General features: G+C 35.9%; 1 protein-coding gene across 10 annotated transcripts in view; it reads left to right on the top strand.

Moving 5' to 3' along the window:
• Positions 1-25,173, top strand: part of MFF (mitochondrial fission factor) — a 38,379-nt gene extending 13,206 nt beyond the window's left edge. For 3 of the 10 annotated variants that reach the window (XM_081242716.1, XM_081242721.1, XM_081242722.1), the window contains 7 exons: positions 3,586-3,674; positions 6,386-6,460; positions 10,905-11,063; positions 14,917-14,949; positions 16,464-16,523; positions 19,421-19,505; positions 20,596-21,451. In XM_081242716.1, the coding sequence (XP_081098842.1) occupies positions 3,586-3,674; positions 6,386-6,460; positions 10,905-11,063; positions 14,917-14,949; positions 16,464-16,523; positions 19,421-19,505; positions 20,596-20,727 (633 nt within the window). In that variant the 3' untranslated portion in view covers positions 20,728-21,451. Of the gene's footprint in view, positions 1-3,585; positions 3,675-6,385; positions 6,461-10,904; positions 11,064-14,916; positions 14,950-16,463; positions 16,524-19,420; positions 19,506-20,595; positions 21,452-22,138 lie in introns of those variants that run through there. The other 7 variants (XM_081242718.1, XM_081242719.1, XM_081242720.1 and 4 more) reach the window with 7 other exon arrangements.
• The last annotated feature ends 400 nt before the right edge of the window (positions 25,174-25,573 follow it).

Consider the following 25,573-nt stretch of genomic DNA (forward strand, 5'->3'; position numbering starts at 1 on the left):
CAGTGAATATGTTTTGGGGGGTAAGAATGTTCACCCCGATTGTTTGGCCCACATTTTTAACTCTGCTTTACCTCTTCCAATAAAAGTCCCACAGCAATTCACAGATTAATGTCTCTGAACTATTATTTTTAAAAAGGGGATCAGTATCTGTTAATTTGCCGAATAATTCTATTCAATAGTTACATTTTTTTATTTCTTAACTGAAAATGCAACTAACTTACATACTATTTGAGGATAACTCTCCATTATTCACTGAGATTATACCAAATGGTAAAATGGAGGATTTCCCTTTCTCTCTCTGGACAGAATTAAAAGAAATCCTTTTCTTAAAAAAGTAAAATTGTTTAAAAAATACTAAAAAGAATAAAAAACTGCCTAAATAAAAGGCATAACACAAACATTTCAGAAATCAGTTTTCAATCTTAGTTTTTGCTACAGATTTTCTGGGGGTTGTTTAGTAATCACAGTGGTTATGAAGAACTAGGCTATGGTAGGGTCTATGTGCTTGTAATACTTACTGGTTGTTTTAATATAATTACAGTTTTTTATTTTGTATGTGTTGAGAAGTAAAACAAGTGTCTTGTTAAAAAAGGGAGTGCAGGGGAATCAGTATATATATCCGAAAAAAAACAAAAACACCAATTCGAAAAAGATACATGCACCCCAGTGTTCATAGCAGCATTATTTACAGTTGCCAAGATATGGAAGCAACCTAAGTGTCATCAGTAGATGAATGGATAAAGAAGACATGCCATATATATATATATATAGACACACACACACACACATACATACACATAATGGAATATCACTCAGCCATAAAAAAGAATGAAATTTTGCTGTTTGCAGCAACATGGATGGACTTGAAGGGCACTATGCTAAGTGAAATAAGCCAGACAAAGACAAATACTATATGGTATCACTTATGTGGAATCTAAAAATATAATAAACTAGTGAATATAACAAAAAATAAGTAGACTCACAGATATAGAGAACAAACTAGGGGTACCAGTTTGTGGGAGGGATATAAGGATGGGAGAGTGAGAGGTACAAACTATTGGGTGTAAGATAAGCTACAAGGATGTATTGTACAACATGGGGAATATAGACAATATTTTGTAGTAACTGTAAATGGAGTGTAACTTTTAAAAATTATATAAAAAAATAAAAACAGGGACCAGTATAGGGGAGAATACTGAGGCATCTTAGATTCTTGAAGGAGAGACAAGCTCTAGATAAATCTAGAGAACCAGTAAACAAAGACCTCGAGGACACTGCTTTGTCCAGGATTCTGTGAATGATCGAAAGTAACTCTAGAGTATAAGCACATTAGAGGAGAATTTTATGCCTATAATTAGACACAGAAGACCCTGTGACCTAACTTCCAGGAAGTTACCTGAAGCTTGGAAACTGTATTTCTCAGCCTAAGGAGTGCCTGTAAGTTTTATAATGGGTGATCAATGCAGGATGGTTCTGAATGACATTTCAAAACCTTGAATTGTCAATTGGATCTCAATAATGTTGGGAACAAACGTAATTAATTTTAAAAAATCGTTGAATTAAAAAAACAACCATCATGATTGTGAACTAAAGGGCAAAGTATTTAAAGATCACTGTGTTCCTTATCACCTCAGGCAGTATCAAAGTTCTTTGTTATTACAGTATACAAGCTGGTCATATGAAGGCATAACAAATATATGCTTTTGTCTTATGTTGTCTTTTTCCCCAATATGTTAGTAATACCGAGCTTAACGTTCCTGTTAAGATATAATTTAAATCAGGTCTCAAATGGCGAAAATAATAGTAGACCTAGGATCCTCTACTTTGTCAGGTCATGTTGGAGTCATAGACTAATTTGTCTTGTCCTGTCTCTTCCTGTCTGCTGAATATTAGTTCTTACCACATAGCAAGAGGAACAGTTCTAATATAGTAGGAAATTCATCTTGATCCCTACAACGTGGAAGAACTGTTCTCTAGAAAAAGCAAGCACAACTGTGCAGTAGGTAGGAGGGCAAGCATCAGTGGGATTTTCACAAAGCACCCCAGCACTGCTCACTATTAGTGAAGTGTGTTTGACTGTGGAGGTGTTAGTTTTTATATATAAATGCCTTCAAGTAATTTTGATTTTTGGTTTAACTGTAAAGAACTCTTGCAGTAGGCTCTGAACCAACTCCTTTTCTGTTTTTAGATGTTTTTTTTCTTTTGTTTGGATGGGTAAATGGTTTATAACCATAACCAAATCTGAACCAGTCTCTGAAATTGTGTGCTGCATAGTAGTTTTAAGTTTTGCTGGCATGAAGTACAGGATTTATTCTGCTTTGGTGGTGCTTATAACCTGATAATCTATTCCCAAGTCTTTGAGCATTAATAGATACTGGGTGTGCATTTTTGAAAGTCTTAATTATCAAGTCCATTGGTTCACACACCAGTTGTCCTTTACAGTAAAGTTCAAATTTTTCTTTAACTATTAAGTTGCCATGGGTGTTTGTAGTAAAAAAAGAAAAAAAAATTCTAAAAAAGCAGTGAAGTTAATGATTACCATTGTTCTAGTTCTCTATTGCCCCTTAATAAGCCACCCTAAACTTAGTGGCTTGAAACAAAAATAATTTTGCTCATGGATTCTGTGGGTGAGGTATTTGCATCAGGAATAATGGGGAAAGCTTATTTCTGTTGTATATTATCTGGGCCTAGGCTAGGAAGTATCAAAGGCTCTGGATGACTCACACAGCTTGAGGCTGCAGTCATCTAAAGGTTTACTCACTCACATGTCAGTTGATATTACCTGTTGTGTGGACCTCAGCCAGGATTATTGGCTGGTGCACCTACACATGGCCTTCTGTGTGGCTGCTTGGGCATCCTCACGTCATGGTGTCATTGTTCCAATCTCGAACAGCTCCCCTGGGGAAGGGGAAAAAGGCAGAAGCCTTATTGTTTATGACCTAACCTCAGAAGTCACATTGTGTCATCTCTGCAGCAGTCACTAGAGTACCCAATTTCAAGGTAAGGGAACATAGATTCTATTCCTTAATGGAAAGAGGTCAGTGATAACATTCTGTAAGAAGAGTGTTTGAGATGGAAGATTGTGGCTACTTCTAGAATGCTAAAACCTTTAAGCTAGTAAAACTTTTTTTAAGTCTAGTTTTCAGATATCCAACCAAATCTGAATTTGTTTTAACCCCAGAAGCCAGGAACACTTATTTGAGTACAAATATATTCCATGTCCTATAGTGTTTGTGCCTTTAAAAACTATTGTAAATTGTTCTTAAATAATGTAAGTATATTGTATAAATTATGATAAATAAAAATACTAATAATTGTAGCAAGTAAGATTGATACTTGAAACTAGAAGTAACTTTTTTTGTAAAGAAGATAAGCATTCCTAAGTTTATCTGCATTATAATAAGTAGGGTGTTCTTTTTTTTTTTTAAACATGTCTACGTATAATACACATAGCTGGTAGCAGTTCTTGGCTAAGTTCTTTGTAAATTTTGTGGCTAGTCTTTGATAAAGGTCCTTTTGATGCTAAGCAGTTACTAGGCTATTAAGAATATTCTCTATTCCTTTGCCTTTCTTTGTGCCTAACAGATCCGTGCAGTTGGCAGGCTAAAAAGAGAGCGCTCTATGAGTGAAAATGCTGTTCGCCAAAATGGACAGCTGGTCAGGACTGACTCCATGTGAGTAGAACCACTAAGCATTGTATCTCCTTCATTAAGTTTTCTCCGTATACTGTCTGTCCCATCCTTTTCTAAATAATTTACTTCCTTTTTTAAACTCTCAAATATTAAAAAAGAGGAGGAACTGTATGTTTTATGCCTAAGAACCTGGAGAAAAAAATAATTCTAATAGTGTTTGAAATCTGCTATACATTTACATCAACTTTATATTTTTGCAGTACTCTTTATAGCTTTGAAGTCTGACCATTTTGTTTGTGAGAATTTTTCAATACTGTTATCCTCTTCTGTGTGTATGATAGTCTTCTATAAATATGATTTGCTTATTTTGGAAATCTATAAAGTATACTTAAGAAAAATTGATAAAAGTAAGTGCTCAGTTCTATGTAGCCTTCAAAAATGCTTATCTAGCATGTAGGTTGGGGGGGGAATATAAAATAAAACACTTTATTAAAGAGGCATCTTTATTTTCAAGTTACTCAGTTTGTCATAAGATTGTCACAGGATTAGCCCTTTCCAGCTCTGCTCATGAGCCATGGTAAACAACGTAGTGTAAGCAAGTCGAATTTTTTTACTTTCCAAGATTAATTTTTAGCTCTCTGCCTACTGAGTCGTTGAATTCTTGGATCCCTTTCATTTCCCAAAAATTTAAATACATTGACAGACTATTTGTGTAAACCTTTCTTGCTCATTTGGTTACGTTATACCCTGATCTTAAAGCTACCCCACTATAAGATGTTTTAAATTGGGCAAGTGCTTTTTGTTGTTTTATTAAAATTAATGGGTTTTTAAAAATAAAATATCCCTTTAAAAACTGGTCAGAATTTTAAATCTCAAAGCCATTGATGATTTAGATTGTTAATGTAAATTAATGTTTCTTCCTCATTAAATTTTCAGTCAGTTTTCATAAGCTTATTCACCATGAACCATATCTGATATCAAGCATCATATTAGCTTTTCAAACTGACTTTTTTTTTTGGCCACACGGCACATGGGATTTTAGTTCTCTGAGCAGGGATCGAACCTGCACTCCCTGCTTTGGAAGTGTGGAGTCTTAACCACTGGACCACCAGGAAAGTCCATATTAGTTTCTCTGGGAACGGCCAAAGAATCAGATGATACGTCTCTCACAGAGCTTGCAAATCTAGCTAAAAGCAAAACATTTAAATTTACATACAAAATAACTAGAGCACAGTGCAATTATACTATTTCTGTTAAACCATATCAAGTTCTAATTCAGACTTGACTAAAGAGTATAAGGATGCAGACGGGATTTTGAAGGGGGTAGAGTCTCTCTTTTTTTGTGTTAGGTGCAAAGGAGAACTATAACGGTTCTCATTTCTTGGGGAATCTTTAAATGTCTCCTAAAGTAGTTAGAGTTATTCTGAAGGGTTATATAGGAAGATAGTAAGTTTAAAAGAATATATGTCTCCTTCAGGGAAGGCCTATCTGAAAGGTTCAGCCATTATTAATATGAAGTTTTTATGATAACTGTATGTTTCCCTGAAGGTACCTGGCTTACAGTGATGTCAGCCAGTCCATGGAATCCATTTTTCTAGAATGTATTCGATTATGTTACACAAATGGTGAAAAGACTATATAATTTATGGTGAAGTTAGCTTCTTGATATTTAGTACCCTCTCAGAATGATTAAACATACACCTGAGGGCTTTTGTTATTTTCTGTTTGTAATATTTTCTAAGGCACCAAAAGTTTCTAATGAAGTTTCCTATTATATAAAGATATGGCTTATTGTTTAGGTCCGTAATTACTTTGAAACTTCCCATTAGTGAAATAAAACCAGGACTGTTTTACTATAGCATCATTTTTGGGTTTTTCTCCCACAAAGTATATATTATTGATAGCTGAGTTCAGTTGAAGAGAAGGGAAACAGCTCTATTATATATAAAAACCAGCCTAGTGAAGTATGATTTACAGTAAATGATTAGTTCATAGATATTTTTGCAGTTACCTATAATGTAAGTCCTCATAACAGAAAAGGTTACCAAAGTTAACTAATATTTGAATTCTTTTTTTCTTTAAGTTGCCTTAATGGCATTTTTAAATAAAACAGAATCTCATGTTTTAATTTTTGGTAGTAAAAATAACATGAATATTTAACTATACAATTTTTGCAATGAAATGCTTACATTACTCAACCATACTTTTTGTTTTGGTGGTAGTTTATGTTACCGTTACATGGTAACATACTTAACCATCTTTTTGTTAATAATGTAACCTTGCCCTTTCTTCTCCTAACATTATTAATTATACAATTGTATTCATCTTTAAGAACCTACATTGAGCGAACTTTAGAATTTTTATATAATGAGCACATTATGTATTTAATGTTGGCAGTGTGGTAAGGAAGAAGCTATTAATATAACACGGCTGTATTTTACCTCTACCAGAGCAATTATTAGACTCTCCCTGTCTTTACCTACTTTAGTCTTTTCTTTGTAATGTGAGATTATTTATGTGTCATTGTGCATGAACCATTGCCTGCCTCCACTTTATTTATTCCTTGGCTTTAAGAATAGAAGTCTATATGGGTATAAGAGCAGAAACACTGGCCTTTGTTTTCTTATTTACTTTCAAGAGACAATAGGATTATTGTCAGCTATTGACACAGAAACGATTGACCAATCGTATTTAGCTTTCTGTTTGTGTTATAAAAGCTGAATATGTAAAAAGAAGCATAATTATTATTTAAGGTGGCACAGATCAGATTCTGCCCCAAGAAATAAAATTTCAAGGTTCCAGGCACCGATTTCTGCACCGGAGTACACGTAAGATTTTATCTACTCTGCTTTTCACAAATAGGAGTTGTTTTAATTTTGCAGGCTTTTTGTTATACTAATATTTCACCAGGTAATTGGTATGTAATGCCCTAATTCTCTTACTGTTTGGCTTTTTAGTACCTCTGTTTCAGGATTTCTCAAGCTGTCATCATATACTTTGTTAAGAAAAAAAATAAATAGACCAAGGAAGTTATGTATGATTTTGGGTATAAGGGTGAAAGTAAAATGGAATAATTTACACCAAGCATCCTTTTACATTTCCTTCATTTTGCTTTGGTTGGCATATTAGTCCTCTATAGATTCAGTTGAACGAGGTTCAGTGATCCCAATCTTTTTGAAAATTTTAGCATACTATCTTTTCTTGTTCATTTTCACCCAGAAGGACAAAGAGTCTGAGTGTAGTTTGTCATTAAGTTTTTTCTTTAATTCCATAGATTAAAATTATGCTTTGGAAGAGTATTTTGAGGTCACTAGACCCACTCTTTCTGTACGTGTGCTAGAACTAGGTGTGAGAATGACTGGCCTCCTAAGGGGAGGGGGCACTTTGGCGTGCAGTACAAGATTCAACAGCTAATGTAGTTCTTAAGTATCAGAAGCCACTCTGGCAACCAATGACTTTTCTCCTGTTCTTATTCTCTTGTTATGCTTCTAAGAACTAGTCAGTTACCTTAGTGGCAACAAATTAAAGCTTTCTCTCTTTAAAATTTCAAAAGAAATGATACAGAATTTGTGTTTCAGTGAGAATTTTTTCTCCCCCTTTTTACTGTTTTACCTTTACTGTATTTTTGGAAGAGGCTGGACCCTCACCAAAGAGATCATTCTCACAGTTTGAGAAACACTGTTCCTATGACAACCCACGCAGTAAGAGGTGTTTGACTTTGGACTTACCTTGTAATAATGACATAGTTATGCCAAGTAAATCTTTTCAATTTGAGTTCTGACATTGGCTAGTGTTATTTACTCAGCAGTTGTGTAGTAAGATTTCCTGTAAGCATGAGAGAGAGCTATTACTAATGAAATAGCATGGTAAATGTAAGTGCTTTCTTCAGAATTTCCTTATCTTTTATGAAAGAAAGGTAAAACAGATTTTGCTGTTTTGTAACATTACTAGGACCAATTTATCATCAACATGCATTTTTATTAAATTACTAATATTATACCATCTGCTTAAATAATCTCAGTGCCTTCGCAGTATGTTTACTTTTTAATTTTTCACAATAGTTCATGTGTCAAAACAAACAAAAAAAACCCCCAACAGTCAGTCCACTTTGGTTGGGTGGATGAGTGGACAGAGATGAAACTCAACTCTGAACTGTTTCCTGTCACAGTTGATGCCAGTGCTGGACATCCCAGCTAGCGTCAGACCAGTTGCTAAAATGGGGCTTATTCTTTTTCGATCTTAAATTTTTTTTTTGAATGTTTGAATTTTATTTTATTTATTTTTTTATACTGCAGGTTCTTATTAGTCATCCATTTTATACACATCAGTGTATACGCGTCAATCCCAATCTCCCAATTCATCACACCACCACCACCACCCCTGCCGCTTTCCCCGCGTGGTGTCCATACGTTTGTTCTCTACATCTGTGTCTCAATTTCTGCCCTGCAAACCGGTTCATCTGTACCATTTTTCTAGGTTCCACATATATGCGTTAATATGCGATATTTGTTTTTCTCTTTCTGACTTACTTCACTCTGTATGACAGTCTCTAGATCCATCCACGTCTCAACAAATGACCCAGTTTCGTTCCTTTTTATGGCTGAGTTTAAATTTTTTTATTTGTAAAGAGACTTGCAAGACTGCTTAAAGCTTGAAGAAGAAAGAATTGCTAGACTGTTTCTTCTAATAAGGGTGAACTATGGTCATCTTATGATTTAATCATTCAGTTCATCTGTAGATAGAAATAAATATTAACAATCAAGGGCATTTAATCTATACGTACACTGCCCAAAGTGTTGTATAAAATGCTTCCTACTCTGTTTTTGCTGTTTATGAAAGATTACCATATAAATTAATGAAAAGTCAGATTTCTTACTAATCTTTGAAACTAATTTCTTTTCAGAAACAACCTGAAGTCCAAATATGTTTTTGATATTAGTCTTGATGAAATATCTTTACTAGTATTGATGAAGACTTAATTTAACTTTTATCCTTCTCCGTAAACATGTTTTCTTATTAAGTTACAATTATGGACCATGTAGGACTTTTTTCCATTTAATACCATATTCCAGTTTTATGTGATCATAGAATCTTAGAATTGAAAGTGATCTTATAGACTGTTTTTAAAACTCAGTCTTCTGTGCATTCCATGTTAAGAATTCCTTGCAATTAATCTGAAAATAATTTATGCTAGTTGACCTGATTTCCTGTGTAGGGACAGGAAAAACTTGTACTTTTAGAACTTAAATAAACAATTCCTACTGCTTATTTCTGACAAAATTAGTTCTATCAAAGGAAGCCTTCTTTCCTTTTAAATTTTAATGGGCAAAATGCATCAAACTTTTTTCATGGATTTGGATTCAGTTTGTCAGCGTTTTTGCTCTAAGATTATAATTCTAAATATTGATCGTTATAGACTTTAATACGTATATGGCTAATTTATTTACTAGTACAAAGTGATATGGGAAGTGTTCAATTTAGCCCCAAAATACGAAGACAAACGCTTTAATTATATCAATAGATATTGTACTGATTAGTCTTTTAAAACTTGCTTAAGTATAAATTTATACAGGTATGTTGGCACTGCTGTCAAGAAGAGTGTTAGATGGATTGCCTGTTTATGTTGACACAGAACTGGCCACTTTATTCCTGCCTCTGGTGACACTTTTCTAACATGAATTCAGTCTGGTTTCTCACAAAGAGCAAGAGATTCAGGTTTTCTCCATGCTGCCTAAAGAGAATTATGAGTGCAAGGCTAGTACCTAGACTTTGAGTCCCAGATATACTGATTCTTTTACTCTTCTTGGATACCCAGTGTGGGTTTTGCCAAGTACCATGGGTCAGTTGATAAGCTATATATATATATATATATATATATATATATATATATATATACACTGTTGCTGATACGTTATATATATTACAGAAGATTCCTAGTCTGTAGACAGACGTTTAAGGTAACCATCCATGCATGAGCTTGCGTCTTAAAAATTGCATTTATCTTGACACGATTAGGCCTAATTCCTATGGTGAATCAGCCCTGACAGATTAATTTCTCAGTATGCCAAGATTTGGCTTAAATCTTTCCTTTTAAGTAGTCTTTGGACAGCATGGTTTTCATGTTTATTGTACTTCTCACTTTGGATCATCAAGACACTGAAAATTATTCACAAAATTGTGGAGAAGATTTTGTTTTTAATTTTCTGGGACTCTGGGAATAATATTAGACTACAGTTACCCCTTCAAACATTATTGCACTTATTTTGTGGTTCCCAAACAAATACATGTTAAGTTAGAAAAATATTGAGCCCACTTCCAATAGTCCTCTTGTAACAAAACCTCATACAACAAACCAGATGCCAAGTCCATATATCAGTTAAATACCTCATATGGCTGATCATGCTCTAACATTAGACAGGCCTCTGAAAATAAAGAGTTCAGGTTAGAATTGTAAAATTGCTTCATTCAAATGCTCTCAGCTTTTAGGAGGTGCTGTCAGGGGAGCCAAAGAAATTGTGAATCGCAACTCACGTGTGAAAGAATGGTTAAGATCACTGTCACTGAGCAACCCAGAAGTAGCTGTTTAACATCCATCCTTACCTTTTCATTGTATTCACAGAATTGGGAGTAGCTTTATGTTTTAGTCATTTAGCTAGGGAGCATATGCTTTAATGTAATTAGGTAATCAAAATGCTTTTGTTAACTTTCTGAAACTTTAATTCATCTTTAAATTTACTCATCATAAACTCAGATTGCTTCTTTGTCTTTGTGAAGTATCTGAAATGGCATTTTCATGGAATCACTTTGGATTCATGTGTGTAGACCTTGACGCCGATATACCAGAATTCTCTATCTGACTGTTCTGCCCATCCATAAGTTGCAGTGCAATGTTGTTTGTTAGAGGCTTGGTTGACTGAATTTGAATATACACACAAAGCAAAGAATGCAGCTTCTCCGAAGCTGGGGGTTGAATATACTCCTTGCCGTAGTTCTCTTCCCTCTTAAAGTTGTTCTTTCATATTCAGTTTGTTTAATTTGATGTTTAAAGCTACAGTTACAGATGCTGCATGGTAGCTGGTTTTTTAAAACAATTTAATATGATTATTAACTTCTTTGGCTTGACTCTTTTGGGGGAAAATGAAGGGTGGGAAAAAATGGGCAAGAAAACAGTAATTCTTAAAATATGAGGTTTTGGGGAAACTGCTGAGCTGAAGTTTTATACAAATCTGACTTGAGTGTTTTTCTCTTCATTTGCTGTGCTTGTGTAAACAGTGTGACACCATCGCCACAACAGGTTCGGGTTTGTCCTCCCCGTATGCTACCTGAAGATGGAGCTAATCCTTCCTCCGCTCGTGGCATTTTGTCGCTTATCCAGTCTTCCACTCGTAGGGCTTGCCAGCAGATCCTGGATGTGCTGGATGAAAGCCGCAGGTGATCTGCCCTCAGTGACTCGCGCCAACTTTACCGCCTGTCTTTCGGCTCCTCATGAGTGGACTGTGGTGTCTTCCTTTTATGTTCGCGCCTTTGTCTCTTTCTCAGATGCAGCGGTTTAAAACAGCTTGCTTTCCTTTCTTTTAATTTGAAATTATTGTCCAAAATTCACATTTCACAAGGTTCTGTTAGCTTCTCTTCAGTCAGGGAGGGAATTCAGTTAATAACTAATTATACACGGGAAGTATAATGGTTTTTTCCCCAAGACTTTGTTGACCTGTTTTAAGTACCTGATTCCATTTTGGGATATGCTGAGGGGTACTTGTGGATTGAGTGTGCGATGTTGGACTGAACTGTACTCATTTTCTTCAGTAAGTCTTTTGATTCACTCATTTATGTTACTAATGTGGTTGGATTAGGAAGCAAATCTGAGACGCTGTCAGTGTAGCTGCCAGGACGTGTTTTTTCTTTCCTCTTAGCTAGGGATTTCCAGGCCTGTACTGAAAATCCCAGGTGCTTTTGTCTTTTTAATGCTGATTTTTTTCAGTATGGATAGTGTATCTAACTTTCGAACATCTCCAAGTAAAATCATTAGTAGTGTATACTTAGACTTGTTCATTCAAATAAATTTTTTGCCATTATTTCAAATACTTTTTTCTCCTTGCTTCATTACTAGATGATGTTTTAAAAAGATGGAATTTGGGAGCTTTTTTGGCATAGTATGAGGAAGGTACAGTCAGTTTCAACTCTAAACATTTTATGTAGTAAGTCTGTGAGTCAGTGTTTGAATTTTCATGATCATTTTTTTACACTGTTAATTTTGCATTTTGAAGAATTCCCAATAAATTTAGCTGGCCCTTCCAGTAAACCTTTTTTCTTACTTTAGGAACTGATATGTCTTATGACTTGCTCTGAACAAACTTTTTCTTATTAAGTGCTTTTGACCCTCACATAAACCCCTGGTGTTTCACCTCCTGCTGCTCGACTAGTGTTTCTGACCCTTCGCAGGGCTCCCATACGTGTGGGTCCAAGGACTTAAAGCTGTACCAGAAAGAGCATAAAAGAGAAAACTCACGGCAGGGGGAAAATTATATATACATCTATGTATATATGTATTCATGTATAGGTGTGTATGCATGTGTGGGTTTAAAACCCAAAGGTTTAGAGGCCCTCTTATCTCTTTGAAGCTTCAAGGACTATCTTAGAATATTTGGAGCCTGTAAGAAGCGTCATGGTTCAGAAGAAAAAAACATGGATCGAGGGAGGGGGTCAGATTTAATCTTGATCCACCCCACTGCACAGCTAGCTACATGATGGCCTTGGGCAAATTGCTTAGCTTCTCTGGGCCTCATTTTCTTCATCTATTTTTTAAAAAGAAGGGGGGGCTTCCCTGGTGGCGCAGTGGTTGAGAGTCCGCCTGCCGATGCAGGGGATGCGGGTTCGTGCCCCGGTCCGGGGGGATCCCACGTGCCGCGGAGTGGCTGGGCCCGTGAGCCTTGGCCGCTGAGCCTGCGCGTCCGGAGCCTGTGCTCCGCAACGGGAGAGGCCACAACAGTGAGAGGCCCGCGTACCGCAAAAAATAAAAAATAAAAAAATAAGAAAATAAAAAGAAGGGTAATACTAATATTAACCTAGTTTTCTGGATTCTTATGAGGAATCTTCCCCCTTCCCCTGCCTTTATTTAAGATACAGGGATAATGGACTCAAATTCTTTATTTAGTGTCATGGGAGATCCTTAAAAAGATATTGAATATAAAGTACCTGGCACCTGACTAATATTTCCAAAGCCCTGTTTTCTCCTCCCTCCTTAACATAGATTTATTCTTCACCAGGTATCCTCTTTAACTTTTTAATTAAAATAGGTCCTTAGAAGAGACTGGATTATTAGGTCAAATTATATCATATCAAATGCTATTATAGTGAAAATATCTGAATGAGAAAGATGTTTATAAATCCTATATAGATTAAATAATAGCTAGATGACAAAGCCCCAGTACGTTAAAATTATTTGTCCCATCCCCCTACATATACACAGTTCAGTGCAGTATATGGAAAAATAGTTGGATTTTTTTACTCCTTAATGGAAAAATTTTGCCTCAAGCTCACAAGTACAAAAATCTTACTAATTATAAAATTTACTTTGTATTATTTTATTTATAAAAAACTATTTTGAGCTTTAAGTGATTTTTTTTTAATTGTAGTAAATTGATAACGAAAATTCCCTTTTCTGGGAAGGAAGTATCTTTTCTTATTCACTTAAATGAGATTTTTAAAATTCATAAAGTAGTTGTATTAATAATCCTTTGCTCCTGGATACACACCTTGGAGCCTGGAGGATTAGATTCTCATTAAGTGTTATTGGATGCTTTCAGTTTTGAAAGTTTTTTTTTTCCCCCATTGCACTGAAATCTCTTATGATCAAATGTTCAGCAGGATTTAATCAGAGCTGTAAGTGCCAAATCAATTTTTATTTCTACTACGAGAACTGTCTAGCATGACTTACCAGATACAAGAAATAGGAATGTGAAATTTGGATAATGTTCTATTTGCATGACTATAAAATAATGCTGCTTATAAAGTTTTACATGCTTTTATGTTCCTTGCTCTGTACATCATTTTTTTTTCCTTTCTGCTTTTTATTCCTGGCTGTTACGCTAATGCAATATCTTATCTTTGGTCTTAAGCCATCACATTAGGTATAGTTAAATTAAGTTAGAACTGTTTGGCAGAAAGAAAGAAAAAACCTGCCTGCCTGTTTTATTATCATAAAATAATGCATTTTCACAGTTGTTTGGCATAAGAACTGTTTTTAGTTTATACTTTGAGGGACACTGTTGAAAGGTTTATGTATTTTTGTTTTCTCATCTTGAGAACTTACATGATCGAAAACCAAGTTCATCTGAAAACAAAGTTAAATCCTAGGTATACATTAGAAAAGTTTATTTACATAGGTCAGTGCTGTGCATTTGGAAAACTGAGGTGTCAAAAATTTACCAGAACACCTGGGACAAGCACCAGGTGTGTTCTTTGGATTTAAAATGATGTTTAGTCCTTGCTAGTTATGAAGTGCTCATGTCTTCTGACACCTGCTAGAGCTCCGTATCTCACTCGCCAATGCAAAATATTAACGTTTTTAAAAAGAAACTTAGTCCCTATGAAAGAACATTATTTAAGTATTGACAGATTAGTCATGTTCAGCATGCTTAAGTTTTACTTTCAGAAGGAGCTAGAGGGACTTCCCTGGCGGTCCAGTGGTTGACTCCATGCTTCCACTGCAGGGGGCGAGGGTTCGATCCCTGGTCAGGGAACTAAGATCCCACATGCTGCGTGGCATGACCCAAAAAAGGGGGGGGGTGATTATTTCTTTAACAGATTATACCAGCTTTGAATGAAAAGAATAAGAAACCAGTATGTAAATAATTTATATTTTTTGCAGGTATCCATATAAATATATTACTAGGAAGACCTAGAAATTCAAAGTTGCAGTTGAAACAGTGTTTGTTACTTATCATTTTTAAATTTAAATTTTTAATTTTTAAAATATTCATATAATTCCTGATACATCCAAACTGTTTACTCACTGTAGAAGTTTCCAGTTTTTTTTTAGCAAAGAAACATATTCTACTAAGTCAGACCATTTATTTACTCAAAAATGTCAGTATACAAGTTAATGCGGGAACTTGTAGAGCCTTGAATCTCATTCCCTTTTGCCACTTTAATTACAAAACATATTTTCAAACTTAAAAAGATTTTTTAATGTATTAAGTCATATTTACAGTAGAAAGTGATACTTAAGTTTTAACTTTGTCAAATACCTCTCATTTACTTTTATATTATATGTGTCAATTGCCAGTGTGAGAAGACAAAATGAAATACGTTGTGAAAGGTAACTGTATTATTTTCTGGCTCTGCATTATAAAAGGGAAATCTCTGTGGTGGAATATGTTGAATATGGCAGATCCTTTTGAGCAATGTATGATTTTTTTAAAAAAAGCTTTAGGTAACACAAAGCGCTGGCTTCATTTTTTACCTTTCTTATAGTGTAGGATTGTAGTTAAGTAAGTTTTCCTAATGTCACAGAATAAATTAATTAGCAAGATGGGATGAGTTAAAAACCTGTCTCAAGCATATGTAATTTTTCACTGTTCTTTAGCCAACAAAATAGAAGTCTAACATCTGACCCAAAAGTCTCTTATCCTGTAGGCTCTGGAAAATTTCTTTAAGCACCAGTAGTGCCTTTAGGAAACATACAAGCTAAACATTAAAATTTTCTTGTATAAATTGACCTGACATAAAATAGTGATTTGTATTGTAATCAAAATTGTACAGCTGTGCCAACTTGCAGGAAAAAAAATAGTGCATTTGCTACTAAATGTTTACTGTAAGAATTGTCTTGATACTTAAATTCAGGCAAAACCTGATCAGTCTGTAGAGTAGGAGACATTCAAAATAGAATGTAATAATTCTTCAAATCCTTATATGGGTTCTATACCCCAGTCTCCTTTCTCTGGTTATAAATATTGCTGATTACTTTTTGGGGAATTGACCAGTGACCACATAGAGCTTTTGTTTTCTGATTTAAAAAAATAATAAAATTTATTGGAAAGGTTACTGCTTACCTAGGTAGAGAACTAATTGTCCTCTAGAATCAAAGTATGTACTCGGTGAAAATCCAGTGCACCTTAGTCTTCATTTCCAGCAGTCCTGTATGTCGCTTCTGGTTGTCTCTCAAGGTCAGACTCACATATTTGATTGCACTTCCTGTAATGTGCTGCAGTATGCCCCTCAAAGCATGTCCCTGATCTCCTTAGCTCCAGAACTGAGGCTTGCAGTTTTCCTCTTGAGAGCTGAGGGTTTGAATGAGACACAGCTATATTAAGGTATCAGGCACTAAGCAAAATTAATGAGGTGGGAGGCAAGGAATTGTGAGAAATGGGAGTTTCTTGAAATTTTTCGTTTTTGAGATAGAGCTTTGATATCAGATGAGCAACCATGATGATTCAGGTGCTACTAACCAGTTCTTGACATGCTTCTAAAGTTGCTGGTGATTTTTTTTCTAACTAGAAGAGAGAAATTACACATTTTGAACAGAGTTGTCCTCTGTCTTGAATTTCATAAATCAGAATATAAACACCAAAAAATTATATGCTGGTGCTATTTTGTTATGAAAACGTAGGTTCCTTTGTTTTTTACCACATTGTAAGATATTAAACTTATAAAAATCATAAAATGGAGGACAGTGAGACAAAGATATTTGAAGTGTTTGAAATATATTGTATTGAAACATACAAACATATTTGACATTTATTTGTCTTATTTTTGTCTTATTTTTGCTTTTATCTTGTTACTCTCTGGTTCCTGATTCTGTCTTGTGCCTTCTCCCGCAAAAACCTGCCTTAGACCTGTGTTGCGTGGTGGGTCTGCTGCCGCCACCTCTAACCCTCATCATGACAACGCCAGGTAAACTTTGAGACTTTGTAATTACCAGGGTAAAGAGTTGACTGAACGTGTAGATTGCAGGACGTAATGCATGTAGTAGCCACGCCTTTATATTATAGCTTGAATCTCTACAGCTTTTCTCTATGAGTACATCCTGTTTTTCTCTGAGAACAGTGAGTCTAATCATTCATGACATTTGGCCAAAAGAGTATAAAGAAAAATAGTTGCGATACATTATCATGGGAACATCAGAGACAGGGAATTTAAACATGGTTTTAATAGCTTATAGGCGAGCATGCTAAAACACAGAAAAAATAATCTTAAACCTTGTTTTATGTGCATCATTTTAATTGTTGCCTGAGGTCCTGTCCAGCATTTCCTTTTTAGTTGTTAATTGTCTAATGTCACTTTCAGTGTGTAGATAAATGTATCTGTAAAGCATCGTCTTAAATTGGGGGAAATCTGCATTGGTAACCTGAGAAGTTAAATGTTTAGAAAGAGAATTTAGTTTTAAGAATTTTTGTCATCTGTTGATTAAGCTTTTCTCTCTTATTTTTGTCCCTTTCACACTTTCGGATATGCTTAGCCTGAGTAGTTATTTCTTCCTGTCATGCACAAGGACAGATAAAATGGCACATACGAATACGAATACTTTAAGGTCCTCAGGTGCCAAAATCTCATTTCCCAACTTGTAGGGTAAAAAAAAAAAAAGATGGTTGGTATTTACAGATACCATTTCTGTAATTTTTTCAGAGCCAACTTTATTTATTTTAAGCAGAAATGGATTATCTGTAGCAGTAAATTTAAACTGGCAGCATTATTTCTATGATGAGAGGAAGCAAGCTGGCACGTTCATTTTTAGGCGGGAAAGAGGGAAATATTGGTTTCTCATTAATACTAAATTCAGGATAGAAAATTGAAAAGCATGTCCTTAGGGGTCCCTTTCCACTCTGCTGACTTGTTTCTTTTTACAATATTAACTCAGTCCGTTTTAAGTTTTTCCTTGTGTATTTCTTGTAAGTTTGTGATCCTTTTATTTTTCTGTGAAAGTATTTTCAGGCAGTGATCTGACTTAAATTTCTTACAGAGCTTTTAGCTCTGATCAATACAGGTTTTAGTTTTAAGTCAGATTACACAGGTAAAGTCTTTTGTCATATCCTTAGATTTCTTAGCAAATGAAGATTTCCTTTACAGATATTTAAAACCTTAGTTCAGTATCTAAATTGTGGGGAGTCCCTTTCAGTTATACTTCATCCTCTCTCTTCAGTCTGGGTCCCTTTACCTTTGAAGCAATTGCTTCTACTGTTTGATTTTTTTTCCCCAATTATTTATCTCATGTATGACCTCACAGAAATAGGAGAGTTTTATTTTGAGGATAAAGTGTAGAGAATAGGAATCTTCAACCCTTATTTTTTCCACTAATTGTTTAAGAATTCTGCTTAATGTTCAAAGGAATAATTAACTCAGATGTTTGTAAAGCCATAGTTCTTGGCACCTACTAACTTAGTAGCTAACTTCTCTATCTGATGCCGTTACCCTCGGTATTCCAGTATATTTGCTCTGTTCCCATGAAGGAAGGGGCAGATTAGGAGAAAGCAAGTTAATTTAACCATAAAAAGAACATTTAGAGATTGTTCTAGATTATCTAAAGTCAGTACATACCATCTGTCATTGGAACTGCAACCTATGTAATTAAAATCAGTGTTCAGAAGGATGACACTGCAGGATTATACAATTAAAAATTGTTTTACATTATTTATTAAAGTATTTTTGAATTATTTTCAGTGGCATTTGTAACAAAAGGATTTTCTGAATAGACTTGTCTTTAACGTGTCTGGATGAAAAATATAATTCTCTTCATACACCTTTGTGTGGTAATATGCTTTTTATAATAGGGACTTGCTTGAAATATTAAAAATATCAATATTACGCTCCATGTGCCAACTCTGTAGATTACATAGGAGTAACTTTTAAATTCGGTTTATTTATAATCCACTCATTTGGAAAAGTTAATGTGCCATTTTACTGAAATAACCATACAGGGTTAAAATAGTAAGGATATAAATATACGAGGTGAATTATATGGTATGTGAATTGTATCTTAATTAAAATATATTTTAAAAGTGGAAACCTGGGCAAAGAGGAATAATAGCATTTGTGTGCATTTGTATCTCAGAAGTTTATTGTCATTCATTTAAAAATCAGTGCGCCTTTAGAAGTAACTGCATTTGAACAAGAAATACTTTTTAATGTTTCTCTAGGGTTTGTCTTAGTGGCTTTCCAGTATTATTTTATACACCGCTTCTTAATTATAGTATTTAAATTCTGGATCTGAATGTAGTGACAGGATGTATTCAGGTGATTTTATAATTGCTTCTATGGAGACACAGTTGAGAATAAGTAATTGGAAATAAGAAGTGAAGGGTGGAAATGGCAAGAGGCGAGACCCTGAGAGGAGGAGGAGAAATAAAGCAGGATCAGAGTCTTCCTTTTTCAGCTGGAGTTTGTTTACTTTGTGTCACAGCAGGGACTTCTGAGGAACCACATACAGACATCAGGTGGTGGGAGAATTGTATTTCGTTACTCTCAAATCTTTGCAGCCAGGTATCCTTTTTAACACTGCCAGTCCCTCTGAGTTGAAAAGTGTCTCCTTATTTATGTCTTTAGTCAGGGTTTCTTCTCTTTCTCAAACTTTCGGGACACCTTCCTAGTATTGTAGGTAGTTGTTACGCTAAGCTCTTTCCTTTCCTTTATTAGTACCCGTTCAGATTGGTAAATATTTTAGTAATTTGTACTGTTAGATACCGGTCTTTTTAACAGTTCTCTGAGCATTACACAATATATTACATGATTTGATTTGCCAGGTACTTTTAGTTCTATTCTAATATTAAATCATATTTTTATTTCTTGTCTGCTAGGTATGGCATTTCAAATTTAGATACAACGACTGAAGGAACCTCAGATGACATGACTGTTGTAGATGCAGCTTCATTAAGACGACAGGTATTTAATGTACCAAATATCATATAGTCCTAAATTATATTCATATAATACTCAAAGTGGTAGTTCCTAACATTTTATCATTTTCTGTCCAGTGGAACCCATGGATTAAAATATTTTATCTATCAAACTATTTATTAAACCATAATTGACTTTCCCATTTTGATTAAAGACATATTAAACCACTATTTACATGTTTTGATCAGCATAAAGCAGTATTACCAAAATGGATTGATGTAATTCTAGCCAATAACAAAGAATCCTAACATTTTAAGCAAACCAGTGCATCCATAAATTGCTCTGAAGCTGAAATGACCCTTCACAGTTGGAGCAAGGGGCCTGGGCCTTTTAACCCCATCACAGACCAGTCGCTGGATGCATGCTGCCTTCATAAGGGAGCATGAACTTGGGCAAGGCAGTTGTTCAGCCAGGGCTATTCACAGTAGGGACCAACAGCCGAGGACAGTGCCGTCAACCAGTGACACCCCTAACAGGTAGCGAAGTAGCCTTTTAGTCCTGAAGGGCATGGGTGGCAGGTCACAGGGCCCACTACAGTAGGTTAATTATTGGGATCCTTTTAGTAACTCAGAGAAGGCATAAAACAGTTAAAGCAGGTTAAAGATGAAAAACTGAAGCTGAGGGCTTCCCTGGTGGCGCAGTGGTTAAGAATCCACCTGCCAATGCAGGGGACATGTGTTCGAGCCCTGGTCCAGGAAGATCCCACATGCCGCGGAGCAACTAAGCCCGTGCGCCACAACTACTGAGCCCACGTGCCACAACTACTGAAGCCCGTGTGCCTAGAGCCCGTGCCACCGCAATGAGAAGCCCGCTTGCAGCAACGAAGACCCAACACAGCCAAAAATAAATAAAATAAATAAATTTATTTTAAAAAAAAACTGAAGCTGAGTGACAGAAGCTCATAAGAGAAGAGAATTTAAGTGAATTTAAGCTGTCGTGGGTAACATTTTTTCTATATATATGAAGCTCTTCATGTTTGTAATAATTCTTTTTACAGATTAAACTACTTTATAAGAATCTGATTGCGTCATGCATTAAAGCTTCTGTTCATTTTTTAATGTTGTTTTTTACTTAGATAATCAAACTAAATAGACGTCTACAACTTCTGGAAGAGGAGAACAAAGAACGTGCTAAAAGAGAAATGGTCATGTATTCAATTACTGTAGCATTCTGGCTGCTTAATAGCTGGCTCTGGTTTCGCCGCTAGAGGTAACCTCAACTTTCAAAAATATTGTCTCAACAGCTGGAAATATAAAGAATTTGCAAACTTCTTTATTTCTGTCTTTGCATTGTATGCCGTTTTACAATCCCCACCCTGAAAATGTATTTCTCCCAGAAAGGATGGGGGAAAGACTTATATTTGCAGAAGTAAAGGTATATCCTGTCACTCGACTGTATTTAGTTTTAACCAGTTCTGCCGTAACACCTACTTAAAATTCTCCCTTTGCATGTTTTGTAAATAGGACCTAGTTTGTTTGTTGTTTTGTTTTGTTTTGTTTTTGCCTCATCAATCTGCACAGCTAATTCGGTGAATGGGAGAGAAAAAAGTGTACAGAAAATGGATTTAGAGAAGTGTCTGTAAAGGAAAAATAATACTTTATATTGTCCTGTTTCTCAAACACTGTTAGATTAAACAGTTTAGTTAATAGACGTTTTTGCATACACATTTCAACATTAACACTACTGAAGTCATGGTCTGGTGTCAGATTTAATAAACACAAGTCACCTTATGTTTCAGGATCACCTTCAATAAAATAATTCCTAACATTTTCAGCAGTTTAAGATGTGGGCAAAATGTGCATTTTTATTTTTATTTTAGTTTTGCAGATGGCTTTCTATAAAGTACATTTTTACTAAGTCCATGTGTGAATGATTTAAAAAACTACAGAATAAGGTACAAATGTAGTGTATTTAATAAACTGTCAACCAAAGCTATATTTGTGTATCAAAAGATTTTATTTCATCATATTGTGCTGTGAGCTATATTCCATATTATGTTTCTTTATATGCACCTAAGTTTTCCTGGCTCTGGAGCAAGTAAAGCAATTAATGACTTGGCAGGTAGCAAGAACCCACTTGCTTCCTTTCAGATCTTCATCCTGGTAGTGGTAGGCGCTGGTTTTGTTACAGCTGTTTTTGTAATTTGTAGTGTTTATAAAGTGGTTCCGATAAAAATACCTTCAGTTGTGTTGCTTTTTCCATTGTATTTAGCTGATGTACTAAATCTGATGAGATTAAATGAATCAGTGAAACCAAGTGCTGGGAGCCTTTAGTTCCCAAACTTTTTTTTTTCCTTTTTTTGTTTCAGAAATGGATAGAATTTTACTTAGGTGCAGTATTCTCCATCCATCTTCAGTATCTTTCTACCAAGGCAGTGAGTTTTGAGAAAGGCAATTAGGGGAAATTCCTTAGATGTAGTTATATTGAACTGTTCTATTCTTGCTTCTCTCCTGTCCTTCCAAAAAAAAAAAAAAAAATACTTGGAGGAAGGATTCTTTTCTTTAATTCCTAGGGTTTATCATGAGTTTGGTGACAATTTTTTTTACCCATGCAAGTCTTCTGACTTTTATAATATCCTAATGATGTCATTAATTCTATCTTTATATGTATATCTCAAGGTAATTTCTGTGAATAATTGAAACTACAAAAATGATTCAAAAAACAATGGATAAGGGCTTCCCTGGTGGCACAGTGGTTGAGAATCTGCCTGCCAATGCAGGGGACACGGGTACAAGCCCTGGTCCGGGAAGATCCCACATGCCGTGTAACTAAGCCCGTGCGCCACCACTACTGAGCCTGGGCTCTAGAGCCTGTGAACCACAACTACTGAGCCCACAAGCCACAACTACTGAAACCCGCCCGCCTAGAGCCCGTGCTCTGCAACAAGAGAAGCCACTGCAATGAGAAGCCCACGCACTGCAACGAGGAGGAACCCCCACTCGCCGCAACTAGAGAAGGCGCGCGCGCAGCAACAAAGACCCAATGCAGCCAAAAATAAATAAATTAAATTTAAAAATATGTATAGTGGATATAGTTGACACCTCTTGTTGCGCAGGCATGAAAAGGATTGATTCCATAAAAGTCAAAAATGAACATGAGCAGGAATTCCAGGAGATAAGCACAAAAGCTATTTTTCTCCCTATTGACTTTTACCAAACACTGGAGACCTAGAACTTTCTCTCTTAATGGCTGTGCAGGGGTAGGAGATATAATTACATGTCTTCTTAGGCAGGCGCTAGCTATAACGGGAGACTCCTGCATGAAACTCTAACCCAAAAAACTACACCCTCAGTGAAAGGGTAAATGAGAAATCAACTTAGCATCCAAAAGGGGACAACAAAGAAACATGTCTTCACCTTGTCACAGACCTAAAAACAAAAGAGCTTGAGTCTCTCTAACTCCAAAATCAAGTCCAGTTACGCCAGCCTCCCTTCCCTAGAAGTCATTTTTCATCATTGTAAGAAAGTGGTTTAGGAGTTGAGAGGAACAGATTCACTCCTGGTCAGAATGGTCAGGAAACGCTTCTTAGATACTTGAGCTGAACCTTGAAATAAATATATGATTTCAACAAGCAGAGAATAAAGAAAAGATTCCAAATGCAGGGAACAGTGGAAGAAAAGGATCCAGTCAGGGCCAGTGACAGAGTAATCAACCTACCATACTCATTAGTGCCATACAACTAAGTAGCAAGTACAAGTGTAGCAAGTACATTGTGCCACTACTTTCGGAACTCTGTTTAAAGGTTGGGTGTTTTTCACTTCTAGGAATACTTGTTGAAGCATTTGCTGGTTATTGACACTTTAAGGGATAATATTATGAAAATATATTTGCAAGAGAGCTTTCCTTCTTTTCCTGCATGAATGTCTGTTATCCAGCTTCTTGATCATATTTGACACTGAAATTGAACTTTTTCTGGCCTCAAGTTTGGAAAAATGTAACTACCGTAACTTGTTCTTTTACTTACAGTGTATTATCGTGTCAGTAAGTAGAGACTCGTGTGTGCACAGCACTGACCTCAGTAGTAAGCGGTTATAGCAGATGCACCACAAGCCCTGCTCTTAAGGAATTGACAGATTAATGGAGGAGGAGGGAAATAAGGCTTATTAAAGAATTGATTATAAAAATAATTTTATGAAGGAGGAGGTATTTGAGATATATGCCCAAGAACAGGGAGAGAGTGTTTCAGATGGTGGATGCAGTAAAAAAATAATAATAAAAGTATAAAGATTCCAAAGTGAGATTGAACATGGGAATGGAAGTGAGAAATAAAAAACAGTGAGCTTTGTAAATGACTAGGTGCATGTTGTATGTGTGTGTGTGGGGGGGGGGGGTGTGTACAGATGTGCATTTGTAAGTTTAGGTACCGGGATAGACATGGCATGTCCCCAAAAGCCACCTCACCACAAGTGGCCCGTCGGCTTTAGGCATTTAATCCAAGGCTGCAGTTTCCACAAGACCAAAGTTGCAAAGAACTAACTTGCCAGCTATCTCAGCTGATTGTGCTACTGCCAACCATCCTTTCTTTTGCCCTCTGAAATGAGAGGCTCACGTCTCTGTTCATGACCCTGTAGAAAACTGGGGTCATCTCTCACCCATTTCCAGGCTAATGAAGATTATATGCACTGACTTGTTCAGTCAAATACAGTGAGCTGTGGTGTTTATTTTGCTTGTGTTTTAATTTTGTGGCTCTTGGCAGTTTGACATTCATTTAGTAAGCGTTGAGTCTTGGCTGAAAGCTGAGTACTAAAGATAGGATTAATTCATTCAACAAAATACTCGTAGTGGCCCTACTTTGTATCGGGCACGGTACTTGGTACTGACTCTACCGGGAGTGAATAAAAGAAACATATCCCTGTACCCATGCAGCTTATGGTCTTATGGGGGAGAGTGAGATTTAAGAAACAAGTACACATTAAAATGCTATTGCCATTGTGATAAGTACTGTAAATCAGCAGTCCCCAACCTTTTTGGCACCAGGGACCGGTTTCGTGGAAGACGTTTTTTCCACGGGGTAGTGGGGGATTGTTCAGGCGGAAATGAGAGCGATGGGGAGCAGCGGATTCTGAAGCTCTGCTCGCTTGCCCACTGCTCTCCTGTGTGGCCCGGGTCCTAACAGGCTGTGGACCGCTGCCGGTCCGCAGCCCGGGGGTTGGGGACCCCTGCTGTAAATGAAAGAACTCTAAAGGAGAGAGTAAAGGGAAGCCTGCCTTCCATTAGGCTGTTAGGGAAAGCCTCTCGGAAAAAGTGATAACTTGTGCTGAAGTCTGAAAGGTGAAGAGGATTTAGCCAGAGCTTAGGTGGGAGTGGGAGGTGGGAGCTGGGCCGAGAAGAGGCCTCGCTGAGGACCTGAAGAAGGAAAGAGCTAATGAATAAATGGATGAGAAGGACATGGTCCCTGTTCTCTTAAATTGTCTTAAAGTGATGGATTTATAAACAAAAATATTTACGTTACATTGTGACAGGTATGATAATCGTGGTTTGGGTAAGTGCTAACTTAGTTTGTTGAAATCATGCACTCTGGGAAGGCTTTCTCAAGTAGTAGATTTTTAAGCTAGACCTTAAGGATAAATAGGTATTTATAGGATCATAGGAAGAAGGTCTTTATACAGTAAATGGGTTCAGAAAAAAATGCCTATAAGTTCTTGATGTTACTGATTGGGGGGAGGGGGACAGCTATACTATATGTATTGTAAATTATTTCTAAAATCTTCAGCCCAGTGAATATAAATAACTGAAATAAAAAGCAGGAATGATCATATTCAGAAAATTGTAGATTTTGAGTTTTGTCTATTTTAAAACATTTTAATATGGTAGATACACTGTTTCGTTTTCCTGTCTTAAAGTTTGGCATATATATAAGCCAGATTTCGAAAGACTGATTTTTTTCCCCTAGGTATTTATTATTTTTTAATTATTGTGAAAAATGCGAACATAGGAAAATTGAAGAGTGTAATGAATTGCCATATGCCTATCACCTAAATGTAACAACATTTTTCAGTTGCTTCATTTTTTAGCTGAAATGTCTTAAAAACATGACATTTTCCCCCAAACAC

Source organism: Mesoplodon bidens, assembly GCF_964165515.1.
Source record: "Mesoplodon bidens genome assembly, chromosome: 8".
NCBI lineage: Eukaryota > Metazoa > Chordata > Mammalia > Artiodactyla > Ziphiidae > Mesoplodon > Mesoplodon bidens.